Source organism: Zalophus californianus, chromosome 4 (genome assembly GCF_009762305.2).
Source record: "Zalophus californianus isolate mZalCal1 chromosome 4, mZalCal1.pri.v2, whole genome shotgun sequence".
NCBI lineage: Eukaryota > Metazoa > Chordata > Mammalia > Carnivora > Otariidae > Zalophus > Zalophus californianus.
In genome coordinates, this window is record NC_045598.1 from 17,854,692 (window position 1) to 17,875,310 (window position 20,619).

At 50.8% G+C, this 20,619-nt stretch overlaps 1 protein-coding gene across 2 annotated transcripts; it reads right to left on the minus strand.

Annotated features, from left to right (window-relative positions):
• Positions 1-207: 207 nt before the first annotated feature.
• IL22RA1 (interleukin 22 receptor subunit alpha 1) lies at positions 208-19,445 on the minus strand. 2 transcript variants are annotated; one of them, XM_027574958.2, is made up of 7 exons: positions 19,326-19,445; positions 14,776-14,908; positions 13,640-13,818; positions 11,820-11,995; positions 6,375-6,513; positions 2,416-2,537; positions 208-1,346 (listed from the first exon to the last, which is right to left on the minus strand). In XM_027574958.2, exons 1-7 carry the CDS (start codon positions 19,366-19,368, stop codon positions 396-398), a joined length of 1,743 nt encoding a protein of 580 aa, XP_027430759.1. In that variant the 5' UTR covers positions 19,369-19,445; the 3' UTR covers positions 208-395. The 2 variants fall into 2 exon arrangements, with proteins under 2 accessions (XP_027430759.1, XP_027430826.1); XM_027575025.1 differs by having other exon boundaries at positions 267-1,346; positions 2,416-2,510.
• Positions 19,446-20,619: the final 1,174 nt, after the last annotated feature.

Consider the following 20,619-nt stretch of genomic DNA (forward strand, 5'->3'; position numbering starts at 1 on the left):
CTGGCCAGGAGTGGGGTGGAGAACTTTGTGTCCAGCATCTCAGGAGCTGGGGGAGCTGGATCTCTGTGAAGTCTCCCTGCATTAATGCCCGGCTTTAAAGGGAGGGGACTTTGGCTGTCCCCTCCCGCCCCGCAGAGCTCATTTGCACATGATGCATACCTGGAACTCCTCTGGCTGGAGTCCTCATCATGCTGTTTTGCTCCAACCATAGCTCAGCCGTGGCAGCCCCCCCCCCCCCCCCCCGCCCCAGTCCCTCTTTCCTTTGGTTCTTTCAAGGGAACTTCCCTGAGGCGGGGCTGCAGAGCATGCAGCAAGGTTGGGTGTGGGAGCGATGGCCAATGATGGGAGCTTGGGTGGGGATGAGGAGGAAGCCCCAGGCTTGCCCTGTTCTCTGCTCAGGCCTCCCACTGCACCATCAGGGCCAGGCCTCTGAACAGAGAGTCAAGTTCTGTGGGCTGCTCCAGGTCTGAGGCCTGAGAGGCTGGGCTCAGGGCCTCCATCTCAGACATGGAACCCTCATCCCTGGGACACACGAGGGACTCCAACAGGCCCCAGGGATTTGGTTCTTGGCCTGTGGGGGAACATGAGAGGGAAGGAGTGTGCAAAGGGAGGGGTACCGGGTGGCCCTTGATCTGGACAGAAGAGAGGAGGGGGAGTTGACCCTTTAGGTACGATGGTGTCCCTGCTTCCCCTCTGTGTAGCACACTGGGGTCAGGTACTCTGTCTGTGTGAACTCCCAGATGCTGCTGGAAGAAATTTGCTTCTTGGGGGTCCTCCATATCCAAGGATGTCACCCCTTGCAGAGAAAGGCCATCTGGGATACAGGTTCCAGCTGGTGCCTTTTTCTGGAGCTGACCTTTAGTCCTGAGGTGTTTGGGACTGGAGAGTGTCACAGGTGGGGAGTCTTTGCCAGAGCCTTCCCCACAGGTCCCATAGGAAGGCCAGCAGTCTGGAGTGGTCTGAGGGGCATAGGAGGAAGGCTGGACCTCAGACATGGCCCGTGCAGTGTAGAATGGAGGTTTAGCTTCGGGGGTTACTTGAGGTGGATAGGAGGGGGGCCTGACTTCGGGGGCAGCCTGGGGTGCGTAGGACAGTGGAGAGAGTGTCTGGTGAGGTGGCACTCCAGAGGGCCGGAGGATGGAGATGTCTGGCTGCCCGAGATAGGCGATCTCAGATAGGCTGTGCAGTGGTGGGGCTTCCGGGGGCTCCCTGGGCCCGGAGACCTTGACTTGGGAGTACTGGACGGGCTGGGCCAGACTGCTGGGGCTGCTCAGGTCAAAGACAGGGATCAGCACGTGCTCCTGGATGAACCTCAGAGGCTGGAAGGTCAGTACTCGCTGGACATTCTGTGCAGGGACAGCAACAGTCCACCCGTGAGAGCATGTTCTAAGCTCCCTGAGGGGGCCGTGGATGGTTGGGGTCCTCCATGGGGAGGTGCACGGGATGGGGTAGACCACTTAGGGGACTTTTCAAAATGCACATGCCGCACATCCCCTTGGCTTTCCCAGAGATTCCTCTAAGTGCTGGGCCTCCCTGAAGGGACAGGGCTCCCAGCCCTTTAGGTGAGAGCCACTTCTAAAGTCTGGGTTATCCCCAGGAGAGAGATTTAGCCTGTGGCTTCTCTAGAAGGTAGATAATCCAGGAAGTAGATAACTCAGATTGGAGGTTGCCTTGGGGTACATTCTCGAGGTGGTGGCCCACACTGCTCCTCACTCACGGATCCTTAAGAGCCTGACGGAGGGAGCCAGGTGTGAAAGGATAGGGGATAAGGGGAAGCTGGGAGAGTTTTATAGGAAATGGTTCATGCGGGCTTTGACGTTGAGCGAAATGCCCTCAGACTCCCCTGTCTCTCACATAGTAAACAAGAGCCAGCTCCTAGAGCCCCAGACTGGTCAGATCAGGCCCCTGCAGCAGCAGACCCTGCTACTTTAGCACAGAGCCAGGGCTGGCCGCCATATTAGGGCTGCCAGTGGGACTTGGGAGGTTTATACGGGGCTTAGAGGACCTGGCAACACTGGCCCGCGTTCCCAGGCGGCAGTACTTGGCTGCCCATACTGACAGGGTGTGAGCCCCAGGGCTCCCCACAGTGCCCACCCCTCCTCGGCCCCTCGCAAAGGCCTGTGCTCTCAGGTCCTATGTTACCTGCCTGGACATGGATGCTTTCAAGTTGCGTGGGTTTCTATTCCAAGCCCACTATTCCCAGTCACCTACCCTTCTCCGATACATCTTGCTGGGCTCTGTCTTTGTAGACTTCAGGTTGGAGAGGAGAAACGAGGCCTAATTTTCTGCACTGTGTGCTTATCCCTGCCCTTCAGGGAGAGCCAGGGATCCCTGGGCCCATATCCCCTGCTGCTTTGGGGTTCTTCCCCCATCACCCCTGGACCTCTCTCTCCTGCCCCATGTGCAACTGCTCACCAGGGAGTTGGGAGGCGGCGGCGGCTTGGTGACGTATCTGTAGCTGAGGTAGCAGAGCCCGGCGACGAGGAAGCCCATGGAGAACAGGAAGGCACCTGAGAAGGAGTATGTCCACGTCCGATCTAGGGGAGCACAGGGGCCGGAGCAGGGATCTCTGAGGCTGGGATCTGGTCTGGGCCCGATCCCATGTGGATGCTGTGGGCTGGGTGCTTTTCCTCCTTGCCCTCTCGGGCCGGGCTTGGGAAGGCCTCTCCTGCCCCCAGCATGTGAGGGGCTGGGTCAGGAGCACAAGTAGAGGGCCGCATACTAGATGGCTAAATTTCCAGAATTTACAAATCATATTCCTACACTCAGTAACATACGTTGTATGTTCCTGCCCTGACAAATGTACTTTTCATCACAACCTGGAAGGCCAGGTTTGAGTTTTGAATTCTTGGGACTCCTTGGGGTCCCATGCTGACATGTGGAGGGGCAGGGAGAGCCTGCCACGGTGCCCTGGCCCACCACAGCTCCATCCCTCTCTGCCCACCGTGCACATGGATGTGGACTCCCCAGCCCACATGGCCAAGCTCATCCATGCCCCTCAACACATAGCCTCCTACTGGCCACCCTTTGGGCTGAGGCTCTGCACATCAACAGAGGATCTCCTCTCTGGAGAAAGGATGCAAGGGACAGATCCGTTAGACTGGACACAGGCTCAGGGCATTTGTACAGGGCATTTCAGGGTCCCAGGTACACAGAGTGTGGGCTAGAAGGGAGGTCACAGGCTCTAGGGGGACCTGTACATTTGGATCTACAGACTCTTCATCTTGTGGGGAAGGCCGTGGCCAGAGCAAGGCCAGAGCAGAGCCTTCTAAACAGGCCTCTCTTGCCCTCCCTGGCAGGGGGCTCTGGCTGGAGGCAGAGGGAGGGAGGTGGCAATGGGAGGGGCCTGCCCCCCTACAAAGGTAACAAGCTGGGTGTTAGGAAGACCTTGCTTGGGATGGAGCCTGTGCGGCACCACCCTTGCTAAAGGGGAAGCAGAAGGACGACTAAAGGCTTTAGTGTGGAGCCCTCTCCCTGTGGTCCCGCACCCTCGGGATGGGCGCAGCCAGTTCTTGGCATGACATACTTCCTGTCACCAGCCCCAGAGGGACTGGGGGCAGGGGGGCAGGTTAAGGAAGCCGTAGTTGGAATTTTTTGCTAAAACGGGCGATTTGTGTTCTCCAGGGGTTTTGACTCTCCAGGCCACCCTCCTTCCGTTCCCCCAGGTGCCTTCAGCGTGGGGTGCTGATCACCGGCTGCCAGGGACCTTGGCAATCGCTGTGAACCCCGGGAATCTCTAGAGCCTCCACTTCCGGTCCGTGAGTCTTGGGCCTCCCTGGGTCAGCTTCCCACTTCAGTGATGCCCTGTCCCCCATCACGTGATAGTCCCGTTGCTGCTTCAGGGAGAAGACAGGACCAGAAGGCCTACTGGTGGGGGAACACCACCGCTCCTCTGGCAGGGTAGGACGGGGACTTGGAACATTCCCATGTGCCATTTCACGCATGGGAAGGCAGGAGGAAGTAATGGAAAGCACCCCGGAATGTGGGCTGTTAGGGGTCTGGCTCGGCCGCCAGCACGCTGAGAAGCCTTCTCTCTGCTGCACGACTGTCTCTGGGCTACTCCGTACTGAGAACAGTGGCCAGCAGTTATTAAGCTCCTACTGTTTGCCCTGTGTGGCGTGATTTACCTCTGATATTGCACCAAACAGAGAGGGCCAGAGATGCTTCCTTCTCAGGAATAATGAAGCTGGGTGTCAGAGAGGCTAAGTGCCTTGACCAAGGTCACACAGCTACTCAGTGGGAAACAGGCTTGTCATGGACACCTACAAAGCTCTCCTCACAGGCACTGCGCAAAGATGCCTTTGCTTCCTTATCTGTAAAAATTGGAAATGGGGTGAGAGTCCTTTCCAATATCAAGATACTGGGATGTTGCTCTGTGACCCTCCCAGACATCCCGAGAGGTAAAGTGGGAATTCTGGACTCCAGGGATAAGAAGAGACCACAGGATATGGGGTCAAGGGCAGGATCTATCACTCTGAAATGGAAATAAGAGGAATAAATGTGCAATAGAGAGGCCTAGCTGTAAACAAAATTGCAAGGTGCTGGCTTCAAGATCAGATGAATGAACTAGGTTCACGGATCAGCTATGTGGTTACTGGCGAGCTCTTTAGCCTCTCTGAGCCAGAGTTCAGAGTTCTTCCTCTGTCAGATGTGGATGAAACTACCCAACCTGCAAGGTTGTTATAAAAATTCAGTGGGATAATATACGTAGAGCATTTAACACAGTGCGTGGCAATGGAGTACTTAATAAACGGTAGGAATTGTTATTCATATACTTTATTTTTAAGGATGAGGTGCCTTCTATATGTCAGCAAGAACTAGCCAATAAGAAGTGTGATTATGTAAAAGCAGCTACAGTCTTCGGGGAAAAGAAAGGTATCACATCGTGAGCTAGATCACGTAAGGACAAGCCAACAAAAGGATAAGGCTAGAGTGGTCTGCATGTTGTCAGAAAGCGGGGGTGGGGGGCAGGGGGGCCGGCAATGGGTGAGATCTGTCTAGCCCGTCCAGGGGAGAGGGTCACAAATCATATACACGCTCCCAGTGTGGTGCCATTAAGGCGGATTCCTTTTCCAGTTCTGCTCTCGCCAGGTTCTATTCTGGTCTCCCTAGGGGCGCTGTCCCCAGGAAGGGCATGCTGCTCTACCAGGCACCTCTTCCCCTGAAAATGAATGCACTGGGACTCGGCTGGAGAAATCAGTCTCTTGTGGGGTCTTGGGGCGACTGGTGAGTTGAGTTTCTGAACAACACCGAGGACCAGAACCTATGCGATGATGATTCTACCAAGGTGCAGTTTACCCTCAGGCCCAGCCTCTAGGGGCCACCTCGCCTCTGTTCATCAAAACAGAAATCACCCACTGACATCATTACCCTGAAGCTGATGACTAAGGAGGAGACTCTTTCTTCCGACCCACTACTATCACTTTCATCTTCTAAACTTGCAGCTCTGAGCATTACAACATTTCTATCTCTGTGAACATGAACACTAATAAAAATATGATGCTTAACATGAGAGTCGAGTTTCAGTGTGCTAGAGAAAGGGAGCATGAGGCACCATCTCCCTGGGCCGCTGACTCAAAACAATTTCTATAATAGCGCCGCGTTGAGAACATGGGCTCCTGAATTCAGCCTGGTTCTATCCTTCGCCACCTGCGTGCCCTTGTGCAAGTTACTTAACCACCCTGAATCTCGGTTCCCTCAGTAAAACAAAGCGATAATCGCACCTGTCTTGTAGATGGCTCATGAGGATTGTGCTTAGTGGTGCCTGGTCGCTGGTTAGGACTGCAGAAATGCTAGTTCTCGGGGCACCTGGGGGGCTCCGTCAGTTAAGCGCCTGCCTTAGGCTCGGGTCATGATCTCAGGTTCCTGGGATCGAGCCCCACATCGGGCTCTCTGTTAGGTGGCAAGTCTGCTTCTCCCTCTCCCTCTGCTCTCTCTGTCTCTCTCTCAAATAAATAAATAAAATCTTAAAAAAAAAAAACCACCAAAAAGAAATGCTAGTTCTCATCACTGCTACTATTCTTTGACTTTGGAAGATACTGAGGGAAACTTTTATCTTCTCTGCTTTCCCTTCTGCAGATTATTTCCCAGGATATCTCCCCTGGGTTAATAAAGCGAATTTGCTTTGCTAGGGTACGCAGGAAGCTGGCCAGGGAGAGGAAACCCAGCAGGCTGGAGTGGGGGGATTAAACGTGTTTAATGATAACCCATCAGCTAACTCAATGATGGATTAACTAAGGCGACTTTGGTAACACACTAAGAATCCTGCAGTTGTGTGAGCAACACCAAACCTCACCTCGGTTACAGGGAAGAGAGCACAGAGCCGAAATTTGAATTCAGGAGTCCCGCCTCCCTCTGGTTTCCGCTGAACTTACCTGGCAGCGTCTTCACTCGGCACACGTAGGGGGCGCTCTCTTTGGACCAGGTTGGAACAAAAATCATGATGGTCCCAAGGAACTCTGTGTCAGGGGTCAGGCCAATGAACTCGTAGTCTCTCTGCTTCCCTCCAAGGTGCTGAATTTGACAGAGAACCCAGAGTGACTCCTCTTAGGCACCAGTCGCCACATGGAGCCCAAGCAAGCCTGTGCACACCTCTGCCTCGGTGGCAACACTCAGTACAATGGTACCCCCAGCTACCCAAATCAAAAAATTGGTGGGTCAGTCCATAATGCTCTGTTCCTGTTCCCCTACCCTCTGAGCCCTCACCACCATCACCTCCAGCACCATCACCATCACTACCACACTAGCACCTTCCCCACCATCACCGCCATCACTCCCACCTCCAACACCTTCCCCCCGGCACCACCAGCACCACCATCATCACCACCACCAGCATCATTATCCCTCCTTCTGGTTTTTCTCCTCCTCCTTCTTTATCCAACATCAAAAACCCTTGACTATCCATCCCTCTCTGGCCTTCCTCATCACTTCTGCCTTAACTAGGCCTCAACACCTTGAGCATGGACCCTTGAAGTGGCTTCCTTATTGGTCACTTGTCTCTGGTTTTGTCCCTGTCCACCTCCATATTCATCCTGGTGCCCAAGTGATATTTCTAAAAGATTAGTATAATTCCAATGCTCCCCTATTTAAATCTTTTGATGGCTCGGCCCATATCACGGGATAAAACCCCGGTCCCTGCCTCCCTGTCCACTTACCTCTCTCTACAGACCACCTGGCGCTTTGGGCTCCACCAATGCCGAACACCTGCTCTTCCTACCACAGCAAGAACTTGTTCCTTTGCAGTTGCTGATCCTTCTGCTGGAGCTCCTTTTTAAACTCTTGCTTCTGGTGTGTCTCTAACCTCCTGACCTTGAACTCCTCCCTTGGCTGCCTTGTTCCATCATTCTGGTTCTCATCCTACTTCTCACTGGTCTCAGGGTCTCAATTCTGTTGTTCTGCAACATTTGCTCTTCATCCAGTTTTTTCTCTCTCCACTTACTCTCTCACTGAGTGATCTTATCTGGACCCACGGCTCCTGAGATCACCAATGTGTAGAAAACTCCCAAACTTAGCAAGAGCTGTCAAGTTGGATGTGCACTTCCAGCTCGCTGTTGGACGGCACCTCGTGGGCATGTCTGACTCAGCATGTCCAAACGTGCTGATCTCTTCTACAAGTCTGGGTCCCGCCCCCTCCCAAGCCCCAAACCTGCACATGTCTGTGATTCCCTAGCTCTGTTCATAGTGTCTTTCTTTCTTTCTTTTTTTTAAGATTTTATTTATTTATTTGACAGAGACACAGCGAGAGAGGGAACACAAGCAGGGGGAGTGGGAGAGGGACAAGCAGGCTTCCCGCTGAGCGGGGAGCCCAGTGCGGGGCCTGATCCCAGGACCCTGGGATCATGACCTGAGCCAAAGGCAGACGCTTAACAACTAAGCCACCCAGGCACCCCTCATAGTGTCTTTCTTGTTCTAGGATTCAAGACCCAGAGCTTGAAGCCATTTTTGACAAAGCCCCTCTCATATCCCTTGTTTCTAATTGGCCTTAATGACCCATAAACCTTCCTTTAAAGGGCCAGAAGCTGTGTTCTTGGGTGTTCAAAAACTAAGAATTTTCTTCTTTAGTTCTTTGCATTTCAGCTACGTCTTCCCTTTCCAGGTACATGGAAGCCAGAGTTTAGGGTTATTTTTATTTTTCGAGGGGGGGGGGTGTAAGTGGGTGAAGAAGTACATAAACAGATTTTGCAACTTATTGTTTTGTGTAACTCATATGGTTGAAGGTGCACACATTAAAGATCGTGTGACACAAGTCTAGCAGAGTTGCCATGTCCCAAGATTCCTCTTTCCCCAGATGTTTTACTGCCTCCGGCCTGTTTCAGGCCCAGTGATTTCCAGCCCCTACCATTGCAGTAGGCCCTAACGTTCTACCCTGATCTCTCTTTCATTTTCACATTTGGTCTCTCTTCTTTTTGCTTCCAGTAATTTATAGCTTCTTTGGACCAACCCTCCCTGAAGCAACAACTGTAAATTCTGGCCAAACCACCTGTTGGCATTGGAGAGCAAGCAAAAACAGGCAGATACTGGAGAAAGGAAGCAGGGAAAGTCACTGGGTGAATTTCTCATCTTTTAAAATGTTGTTAGCTTAAAAGCAGGCTTTCACCTTGTGGGATGGTTTAAACCTAAATAGAAACCTTGTCATCTTACTGGTTTGAATAATAAGAAGACAGAGTTCCGGGCAATCCTAACAGCTAGAAAGTGAGGGGGAGAGACGGCAGATAGGAGAGAGCCACAGAGAGGGAGGCCCGAGTTCTGAGTATAAACTTGGCACAAATCCCTGCCTGGCCCCTAAAGTGAGTAGGGCAAACTCCAAGTAGCCCAGGTAAAGGTGAAAGAATGGGACTAAGATTTTAGAGTTTGAAGTTCAGCCAAATTACCTGTCTGCTAAAACAAAACAAAACAAAACAAAATAAAACTCTTTGAAGGAATAGAACAGAATCCAGATTCCCTCCACTATACCATTCGCAACATCTAGGATACATTCCAAAATTGTTAGACGTGCAAAGTAAGAGAAAGCGTGATCCAGATTCAGGAGAGAAGACAATCAATGGCGGCCTACTCTAAGATGACCAAAGTACTGGAATTAGCAGACAATGATTTCTCTCGCTCTCCCTCTTTTTAAGGTTTTATTTATTTATTTATTTGAGAAAGAGTGAGATTGAGAGAGCACAAGCAGGGGGAGTGGCAGAGGAAGTGGCAGAGGGGGAGGGAGAAGCAGGGAGCTCAGCAGGGAGCCCGATGAGGGGCTTGATCCCGGGACCCTGAGATCATGACCTGACTAAAGGCAGAGGCTTAACTGCTTAACTGACTGAGCCACTCAGGCACCCCCAGACAACGATTTTCAAGCAGCTAGTATAAATATGCTCAAGGAAGCAAAAGAAAATGTGCTCATAATGAATGACTAGGAGATCTCACTAGGGTGTAGAAACCATGAAAACTGGAAACTTTAGAACTGAAAAATATAATATCTTAAATAAAAATCCTACTTGAATGGTCTTAGTAGCAGATTGGAGTTGAGGGAAGAGTCAGAGAACTTGAAAACAGATTAATAGCATAAGGAGAATAGTGGTGATGGCCACACAACTTTTTGCACGTACTAAAAACCGTGGAGCTCCACACTTTAAAAGGGAGGATTTTTATGGTATGTGAATTATATCTCAGAAAAAGGGCAGAGATGTCAGAATGCTGCCTTCAAGAGATGCACTTTAAATATAAGACACAATCAGAGCGACAATAAATGGAGGTAAGAAGATATGCCAGGAAGGGACGCCTGGGTGGCTCAGTTGGTTAAGCGTCTGCCTTCGGCTCAGGTCATGATCCCAGGGTCCTGGGATCGAGCCCCATGTCCGTCGGTGCCCTGCTCAGCGGGGAGTCTGCTTCTCCCTCTCCCTCTGCCCCGCACCCCCGCTTGTGCTCTCTCTCCCGCTCATGTGCGTGCACTCTCTCTCAAATAAATAAATAAATAAATAAATATAGTCTTAAAAAAAAAAAAAAAAAGACATACCAGGCAGACTGTAAGTGTGAGAAGGCTGGAGTGGCTCTATGAATAACAGGTGAAGTAGACTTCAATACAAAGAATAATACTAGAGGAAAAAAAATCATTTCATAACGATGAAAGGGTCAATTTATCAGGAGGCTGTAACAGTCAGAAATGTGTATGTGTTTGAGAACAGAAGCAAATCTGCACAGAATTAGAGGGGAAAAGAGACAAATCCACAGTCCTAGTTGGAGATTTTAATACTCTCAGCAATGAAAAGAATGACAATTCTTCCCCAAATCAGGAAAGACATTGAAGATCTGAGTCACATGATTAGCCACCTTTATCGAATGGATATTTATAGAGCGCTCTGCCAAACAACTGTAAGACACACATTCTTTTCAGTGCACGTGGAACACTCACCAAGACCGGCCGTATGCTGCGCCATAAATGTAGAAGAACTGCAATTGTGCAGAGTGTGTTCTCTGACCACAAACTGATATAACTTGTAAATAAGATATTCACTAAAGCCCAAATATTTACTAATAAATAGTGTGAAAAGGACTTGCCCTGCTCAGTAATTTCTAATTGCTCCCCTGACTACAGAGATAAATAGACCTTCCTCTGTCCACCACCCCAGACCTCTACCTCCCAGCCTGTCTGCCCAGGCTTCCCTCCCTTGCCTCCCCTACATCAGCGGGTCTCAAACGTCAGGGTGGGTAAGAGGCACTCCAGTTGCTGACTAAACACTCAGACCCTAGAGGTGCCACTGCAGAATTGCATTGAGTAGATCAGAAGAAGGCCCAGGCACCTGCATTTTAAATAAATACTGCAGGAGATTTTGATGCCATTGGTTTGGGGCCATGTTTTGAGAAACTGCTCTGCATGAGAAACTGGTCTGCATGTCTCCTCCATGCTCCAGCCAAACTGGGCAATTTTGTGCTTTCCAGGAAGGTTTTAAGTTTTCCTGCTTTTCTCTCTGATCATGGTGGGGCAGTCTAGGCCAGGGAGGGAAAAATGTGGGCTGTGAACAGAGCTGGATCTGAATCTTGTCTATGCTATCATTTGCTGAACAATCTTGAGTTAGTGCCTTAACCTCCCTGAGCCTCCGTTTTCTCATTCAGAAGACGGAGATGGTAGCCCCCACCTCACAGGGTTATGGTAAGGCATAAATGATATAATAGGTGTGTATTACTTGACATGCCTTAGAAGTTGGTATTGACACCAGACCGTTTTCTGATCTGGAAGTTTTTCCAGAACTCTTTGAGCTGCCATCTCCCCTCCCACCTCCCTGCCCCTACTCCACCCCACACAATACCCTTATTTTCCTCTATCTATAGCTATTTGAATTCTTGTTTTAGCTCCTTCCCCATCCACTAGATTATAAACATCTTGGGTGTGGGAATAGTCATTCAATGTAATTACGGACCCGAGGCATATGCTGGGGAGAAAACACATATTTCCTGGATAAAAAAGAAATACCTTGTATAACATTTGACCATTTATGCCCTTGCCTTCTACCTTTCATGGTTAGTGACCTTAAGACAGTGCCTGTATCCAGTTCCTGCAAATGGTGAAGAACCAGCAAAAAGAACTGTAGCAGCAGAAATAGATTTCAGCCTTTTCCAAAGTGGACATCTGAAGATGTTAGTAGAGGTTGCTCTCCAGGATATTATAAGGTATTAGGCAAACAGGCTCTTGTCTGTGTGATCTACAAGAGGGAGGGCTGTGTTTTGGAAAATGCTAATTTACATAAAACATCTCCTTTCTGCTTGAAGCAATGCAGATATAATCGATGGGGAAATGAGTTTCCCAGGCAGGGAAGGACCAGAGAGGCACATATATTTACCATTTGGTAGGTGTGGTTGACCTGGAGCTCTAAGCGGTAGAATAGGTCAGGGAAGACATCCTCCAGGGTAAGCCGGTGGCCATCCCCTGCACGGACAGGCGTGGAGGTGGGATGGACGATCATCTGGATGGATCTCACCTTGGGGATACAGGTCACATCGGGTGGTTTGATGGTAGCTGGAAAAGGGAGAGAGAAAAGCAAAAAGAAGAGACCGGAATCAGCCAGCAGTGTCTGAGGTTGCCCCAGACCAGGGGATATGACTGACTGCCTCCCCTCTCCTCCCACCCCAACCCCAACTATGCTTCTGAAAACAGCAGCTAAACAAACAGGTGAAAAGAGAAAAGTGCTTCAAGCAACTGGTGTTTGGGTTTAAGGCCGGCAAAGGGGTGCCCAAGGGAGAGTGGGCAGAACCCAGGGAGAGGGGCACTGGCCTCCTAGATAAACGGTGCCCTTGTCCCTGCCTCCACAATCCCCACCTTGAGTCCACCCAGAGCTCCCTTTTTCCTGGTCTATTGGCAATGACAGCTTTGGGGACTGAGGGTTCAGCTATATAAACTAAGTAATGTTCGCAGTGCCCCAAATTATTGATTTGGCCTCAAAGGCCAGGTCTGAGACTTCAGTCTGTCTCCAGATGTGACTTTCCGAATAACCAAATAACCTTTACTGGTTTAAGGACCCTTTTAGGAATTTGAGGAATGCTGCGGATCTTCTCTCCCCCAAAATGTACATATACAAAAATTTTGCACTCAATTTCGGGGATTCATGAGCCCTACTGCCCCTGAAGCAAATTTATAAAAACCCCTCAAGGGTCCATTGACCTCCGAGATTGAAAACACTGGAGCTAGAAGAATGTTCACTTTGGTTTTGTTTATAAAATTGAAAAACTGAGTTAAAAGTCCTCAAAAAGGGAATTGGGGAAGTAAATTAAGACTACCTCCATAGAACAGATCATTTTGCAGCCATGAAATGTCATCCTGTGCAAAAGTACTTAATGATGTGGGCAAATGTTCCTGAGGGCATTATAAGAAAAGCAACCAGCCAACCAGGTCACAAAAGAGTAGAGACAGTTGCTAGTAACCATGGTTATGTTTAAGTGTTCAGGTTATTTTGGACTTCTTTTATTTTTCTTTGTGCATTTCTATATTTTCCAAATTTTCTATAAAAATATGTATTAATTGAATAAGCCAAGAAAAAAATAACTCATTTAATTTTATTTTTTCTTTTCTTGGAAAACCACGTGGCTGTGAAGTCCATTAGTGAACGTCACCACCTGCTCAGCTTGTGTGGGGAGTCTGGCAACTCATATTCACTCACTCAACAATTACGTAGTGGGCATCTCCTCCATGCCAGACCCTACGTGAGGGACCGAGAATGCAGGATTCCATGCCCCTGCTCGGAGGCAGGTGGGACACAGGCCGGCAGATGCCCTCACTGCGGATGGTAATAGGAGCTACAAAGACAATGAACAGTTGACCGTGACAGAGAGTAGCAGATGGTGACATCATGAAATGAGGTCGTTAGGGCCGAGAGCGGGGACGCCCCCTTAGGAGGTGATGTGGAAGCCCAGACCAAGACTGGGGATTGGAAAAGAGTCAGGGCTGGAGTAGGGCACTGAGTTAGGAGCCCTTGGCTGGAGTCGAGAGGCCAGAGGAAGGTGAACTGACCTCGGGAGGCTGGGATGGAGCTGGAGAAAGACGACCAGCTGCGCACGGGATGCTCTCTAGTTGGGGCGACCTTCCCTGAAAGCCTCATCTCGAACTGCCCCCTGCCCTTCCGGGCCTCCCCCTGCCCCTCCCCTGCAGTGAGGGGCGCCCACTCACTGTGTTGCAGTGAGCTGAACCGGTCGGTCATCTTGGTGGCTGACTGGCCTCCCGCACTGAGGGCAGTTACACGGGCGTAATAGAGCTCCGTGAGGTTGCCCGTCTCCGTGGTCAGGTTGCAGGATTTCCGGGTGATCCGCTGGCAGCCCTCCTTCGCCAGCCATTCTCTCTCTCCGTACCTGTAGGCATGGGAGGGGCCAGAGCAACCTTGAATGGTTGGGCCTGGTACCGGGCCTGTGGTTTATTAATAATGATAATGATATCTAATATTTACTTAGCACATTCTGTGTCCCAAGCCCCTTATGTGGCTGATCTGTTAGTCCTCACAATGATCCCGTGAGGTTCAGACGTGGTTCTCCTTCCTTTTCGAATAAGGAAGCTGAGGCTTAAAGAGGTAAAATTTGGGCAGGTGTTTGGAGTATGCATTTGGGGAGCCAGGATTTGAACCCAGCCAGTCTGAGTTCACATTCTGGGCCCATTGTTACCATAAGGCTTTGAGGCAGGCACTGTTATACCCATTTTACAGATGAGGGAACTGAGGCTCAGAGAGGGAAAGTGACTTGCCACAGGATGAAGTGGCAGGACCAGCAATGGAACCCAGGTTTGCAGACCCCTGAGCCTATGCCAACTTCTTCCTCTGTGTAGGAAGAGAGACGGGCAGGAACAGGGGCATGGGCTTGAGGGGGTGGGCACGACTCTTTGTTGACCTAGTCTCCCCAATAATAATAAAATGATTTTATTATCTGCCAGGCACAAGCACTCATGACTATCTTGTTTAATCTACCTAACAATCCTATGATGGAGGTACTCTTGCTGTCCTTACTTTATGGGTGGGGACACTGAGGCTTGGCGAGATTACCCCATTGCCCCAGGTTTTAAAGGCCAGAGATGGCAGGTAAGCCTGGGCAGTCTGACTCCAGAGCCTGCACTTTTAACCATTATTTTATCCTCCCTTTGCCAAAGAAACCACAAAGGAACAAAGCTCTGCCTGGCAGGGGGTGGTGTAGGCTGTGTCACATCAGACGGGGGGCGGGGTGTGGGGTGGGACGTGGGGACATATGATAGAGGGGGGGTTTTCTTGGAAGGGCTGGTTTCAGAGCAGAGTCTGAAAAGGTCATGTGGAGGGGGAAGCCTACCTTTTATACTCGACGCTGTAGACCACGTCTGAGGCGCTGTCCGGCCCGCTGTCCCACGTCAGGATGTTTTCGAAGTTGCTGGACTGGAATTTTACGTGCTGAAGAAGATCCGAGGTGTCCTCAGCAATGTGAGCTGTGGGAAGTGGGAGCAGGGTGAGCAGATGGGCACGAGGATCCTGCCCCCAGCCCACCAACGAGCCGTCCGATGAAGAGGGCAGTACCAGCACCCACTCACCAGAGACTGCAACTATCACTGTCCTCCTTCGCTTCTTTTTAAATTTGTTATTGAGCTATAATTTGCAGCCTGTAAAATTCACCATTTTAAAGCATGCAAATCAGGGGTTTCTGAGTATATTCACAAAGTTGTGAAACCATTACCACTCTCTAATTCCAGAGCATTGTCATCACACCAAAAAGGAACCCTGTGTCTGTTAAGAGCCCCTCTCCCTTCCTTCCTTCCCCCAGCCTGAAAGCAACCACTAAACTGCTTTCGGGCTCTATGGATCTTCCTATTCTGGACTTTTCATGTAAATACATCCTGCGTCCCCACGGCAGCGTGTTAGTGCTGCCTTTATTCCACGCCCCTGACGACACTTGTGACTGTCTCTCCTTCACTTCTGGACATACCTAAAGTGGGCGTCCTCACCCACGGGATATTGGAAAGATGCTCAACTACACGTTGGCTGTTCAACTAAAACATCAAAGAATAACTTTCCCGGAGTCAATAATTCCAGACAGGGCTGGAGAGGATGTTTGTGAGCTCCCGCCTCTTTGTTGGCTGAACCAGTCCCTGCCCGCCTGGCACGGGGAGGAAGGCAGAGCACAGACTTGCCCGGGGCAGGGGGTGGGGGCTGACGGATGCCACCTACGGGTAGGGCGACCCTGGGAAACCTGTTTTCATCTCTAAGGTGGGGATGACTTGACTTACGTAAAGGCAAAGACTAATGACAAGAGCGGCTGCTGACACCTGTGATATGTGTTTCAAGTGCCAGGCACTAGGCTAAGTCTCTTCACTAAACCCTTCTGACAACCTGAGGAGGCAGTTACTATCATTACCCCCGTTTTAGGGATAAGAGAAGCAGAGGCTCAGAGAGGTTTATCTGCCCAGTGTCTCGGTTAGTACGGGACAGAGCCTGCAGTACTCATCGCGGTGCCAGACTGGTCGTGGGGGAATATCATAGGGCAGGGAGGGGGCAGCGAAGACCAAAGCCCCAAGAAGAGGACTGGGGAGGGGCCACTCCCTCCGAAGCAATCTTGAACTACAAATGGAGCCTTTAGTTACAAAACTCTTCTCTCAGCCCTCCGACTTGGTCTGTGGAAAGGAAGACGGGTTGCAGGAAAATGGCGGCCAGAGCTGGCAGCTGGTTCTGAGCATGCTCAGAAGGGCCTGGTTTGCTGGGGTTGGAAATAAGCAGGTGTGGACCCATTTGCATCAAGGCCTTGGGGCCTTGTGTGCATATGTCTTTGACGTGTGTGTGCCTCGCTCCACCCCGGACATGGCCATGACCACCAACAGGCCCATGGTGTAAGGAAGTGGACAGTTATTTATTCCCCACTCCAAGTCCACATACAATATTTCTGCAAGCGGGGTCCATGGGCTTAGGAGGCACCTGTGGGGATGGGGAAGAGTATCTGGGTAGCCCAACCCTGCTGTGCATCCACTGGTTAAACCTAAGGCCACGTTCCTCTTTGAATCTGAGTTGGTCAGTCCCAACAGCTATAGAAATGTTGGTGTTCCGGGCTTCCTGGAGCTCCCAGAACAGGACCTAGGGGACTTGGGGGTTGGGGAGGACATGGCTTACTGCCTCTACAATGTGATGGCTATGCTACTGAGCCCTGAGGTGTGGCCCGCATCTTGTTTGGATTTGAGTCTGGGCAGAATTGGGGTCGGATCTGGAGGGAGTGGTCCTGGATTCAGGGTTGGGTCTTTTTTTTTTTTTTTTTAAAGATTTTATTTATTTATTTGAGAGAGAGAGAGAGAGAATGAGAGATAGAGAGCACGAGAGGGAAGAGGGTCAGAGGGAGAAGCAGACTCCCCACTGAGCGGGGAGCCCGATGCGGGACTCGATCCCGGGACTCCAGGATCATGACCCGAGCTGAAGGCAGTCGCTTAACCAACTGAGCCACCCAGGCGCCCAGGGCTGGGTCTTAAGATGAGGGAGGGAGGACACCTGAGGTCAGAACCGAATGGTAGCTTCTGGTGGGTTGATAAAGTTAGGGCAGGAGAGAGGGCGGGTGGGATTTGAGAGAAGGCCAGGGTCTATCTGGGGCTGGGCTTAACTACCGCTAAGTGGTGGGTTAGGGGCGGCATTGAGAAGGTTGCTGGTTGGGGTCAGTATCCTGGTGGGCTTGTTGTGGTGGGATAGCCTGGTGGCTGGGGCTGAGACATGCTCGGGAGGTAAGGGGCCCAGGCTGGGAGGAGGTTGGCACCATTTTCCAGGAGGGAACTGAAGTTGGCTTCCAGAAATGAAGTGCGTGGACCTTGGCTGGGCTCTTCTTTTAGGGGGCACTGAGGGCTAACAAGATCTCTCCCTTAGGACGCCTGGGTAGCTCTGTCGGTTAAGCATCTGACTCTTGATTTTGGCTCAGTTCATGATCTCAGGGTCCTGGGATCAAGCCCTGCATCGGGCTCTGTGCTCAGTACAGAATCCGCTTGGGATTCTCTTTCGCCCTCTGCCCCTCACCCCCCGCGCTTGAGCTCTCTCTCTATAATAAATAAAATCTTAAAAAAAAAAAATCTCTCCCTCTCCTGCCCTGATCATTCCTTCCCCTCCTTAAAGCTATCATGTATTCCTCAGCCTACTTCGTTTCTGCACTTCCTGGGTGAAAGTCTACATTGTGAAATCCTGGGGACACATGTGTTGTCTAGAAACTGACCGACTGGTAGCCTCTATGAAAGGAAGTTTTCATATTTGCTTGAAAAAAACAATTTTATGTCAACAAGTTGGGAAACAAACAAAAATAATCCAAAATATTCTAGAATCAGCCTAAGAATGCTGGGGCAGAGGAGACCTGGGGCCCAGAAAACCTTCTTGGCTCTTAACAACTCCTAAGGTTGTTTCTCCTTTGTCCCCATCTGCGAGGGTCAAGAGCCTCTAAGACTTCCAACCAGAATGGAGTCTTTGGGGGATGCAGCGAGTCCTCCTCACTCAACAAGGGCCCAGTGCGTTGGGAATGCCCAGCTTGATACCAGAGTTGAACAGACTGGAAGGGCCCAGGAGGCAGCTGGAAACACTGTGGATCCCACCTGCTGACACAGGGGACAGCAGCAGAGGGGGCTGGGAAGCCTCGGCCCTTTATTGGCTTCATCCTGCACTTGAGCTAGAAGGGCCCTTGCAGAGGCCATCCCTCCCCTCTCTTCAGTCTGGACTATGCTTTCACTTCCTGAGAAAGTTCCCTGAATTTTATGAAACATCTCGGGAGCAGAGAACCAATCTGGGATCTCACATATCTGCCTGAAAGTTCTCTATAATGATAAATCAAGAAATCCACTTTATTGGATTTGGAAGCTATGCCCTTTAGACCTGTTTTCAAAAGGGCCCTGATGTTTTAAGATCTTTTAATGCAGCAGACCTGGCCCTTCTGGGAGAAAACGCTCTTTCATTTTTTTAAATTTTTTATTTCAATTAGATTTAATTAACATATACTATATTATTAATTTCAGAGGCAGAATTTAGTGATTCAGTCGTTGCATATAACACCCAGGGCTCATTACTTCAAGTGCTCTCCTTAATGCCCATCACCTAGTTACCCCATCCCCCACCCACTTACCCACCAGCAACCCTCAGTTTGTTTCCTAGAATTAATGCTCATTTATTTAATTATTTTTAAAGATTTTATTTATGTATTTGAGAGAGAGAGAGTGAGAGCGACACAAGCAGGGGGAGTGGCAGAAGGAATGGGAGAAGCAGACTTCCCGCCGAGCAGGGTGCCCGACGCGGGGCTCCATCCCAGGACCCTGGGATCATGACCTGAGCCGAAGGCAGACACTTAACCGACTGAGCCACCCAGGCACCCCAATTAATGCTCTTTTAGATCTAGTGTGAGGGGTCAGAAGAGGCCCCCCTCAGGTGGTGGAGAGAAATAATGGCCGCACTCAAGGTTTGTCCGACTGTCCTTCTCCCCCCTCCCCTTGTTGGGCCAGTGCCGGCCAGAAGCAGAGGAAGGGGTGGTACAACTATCAGAATTATTCGAGGGGTCCAAGGATGTCTGCCTCCCTCAAGCCAATTCTCCACCCACTGAGGTGAGGGCATCTGGTACCCCAGTTCAGGCAGCTGGCTGCATCCCCGAGTCTTGAGGTTAGCTGAGTCTCCGGACGAAGCCAGGTCTGAGGGACCCTTTCATCCTCCCCAATACCCTGAAGTATTCCCCAATTCTCCAGGGAAACTTGTCACCCAGGGCAGCCCTGGTGGAGGAGAAACGGAAACTGGCCGTCCCGGGGCCATGTGTGTGTGTATGCCTGTGCGCATGCCTGTGGAACCCTGATCAACCCTCCTGGGCCGGGGGGGCGGGGGGGCGGGGAGCGTGACCACAGGGCAATGGGCACTCACCTGCCAGAGTTCCCGCAGCCAGGATGGTCAGTAGCGTCCTCATGGGGCCGGGCTCAGAGCCCTCTTCTGGCTTCGGCTCTGGGCTGAGCACAGATGGAGCCGGGGCAGCTTTGCCGCCTCCGCAGCACCGGCTCCGCCAGGCCACAGGGGCGGGGAAAGGAGGGGAGGGTGGGGCCTGAGCAGGGGGAGCCAGGTGCAAAGGTGTCTGGTCTATGTGTGCTTGGGAATTCCAAGCCCTGGGCAGGATCCAAGGGAGTTCCCTCCCCAGTTGCTGAAAACAGTAACAGTGACAGGCCAGCTTGTTTATCTGGTCTGGTGGCTGATTCAACCGAAGGCTTCTTCAGTGCTTTATCAGGAAGCTCAGAGGCAAAAAAAAAAGGGGGGGGGGTGCAAAAATTTGACATTGTGTTTCAAAAACCTGCAAGATGCCTGTGACTTTTGTCCCTGTGATTTTATTGTCAGGAATTTATCCTGAGGACACATCTGGAACAGACAGGGGTGCAGAAAATACGTTCCAGAATGTTCCTTGTTAGCAAAGGAAAAGCTGTGACTCCCTGGCTTTGTTCTGGCAGAATATATAGGATGTTTGCTGCTCCTCCTTCTGCCTCATAGCAAAGCAGGTTCCCCATGTGGGATTGACAACCTTGGGGATAGCTTTCCTTCTAGAGCGGCTGCTGGAACTGAGAAGCCCAGTGCCAGCAGCCCAGGCTGCTGGAACTTGAGCCTCTGGGGCCCGGGACCTCCAAAAGGCTCGGAAAAGAAAACAGATCTCAAACTTCAGTGATTCTGCTGTGCTAGCAATGGGGGGCAAAATTCATGAATGGGTTTTTGGTTTGGGACAATGATAATTCACACTGCTCACCCGAGGGGCTAGTCTGCCATCTAGAGCTGTATCCGTAGGGATTAACGTGAAATTCATTGGGATGGGTATTTAGGAAATGATTTTCTCCTTGCTGGGCCTCAGGGAGGTTGAAGGGGCCTGGGCTCCGGTTAAGGTGGACATAATCAGAGATCTGTGTCCCTGGGAAGGGTTTGTCTGGCCCCGGCCACACAGCAGGAGGCTGAGGACCATGCAGGAGAACTGGATCCTAAACAGCCTCTGGAAGGCATCCAGAAGCCTATGGCTTTTGGATGTAGTAGGATGTAATATCCTGCAATCTGCATTTAAGTTTTTATTTTCTGTGTTGTAAATGTTTTCTTTCTATCAGCTTTGAGTCTTTGGTAAAGTTTGTTTGACCAAAGAGCCAAATTTGAGCTGTGCTTTGGGGGAATGAAGGTATGGCTTGTGCCAGTC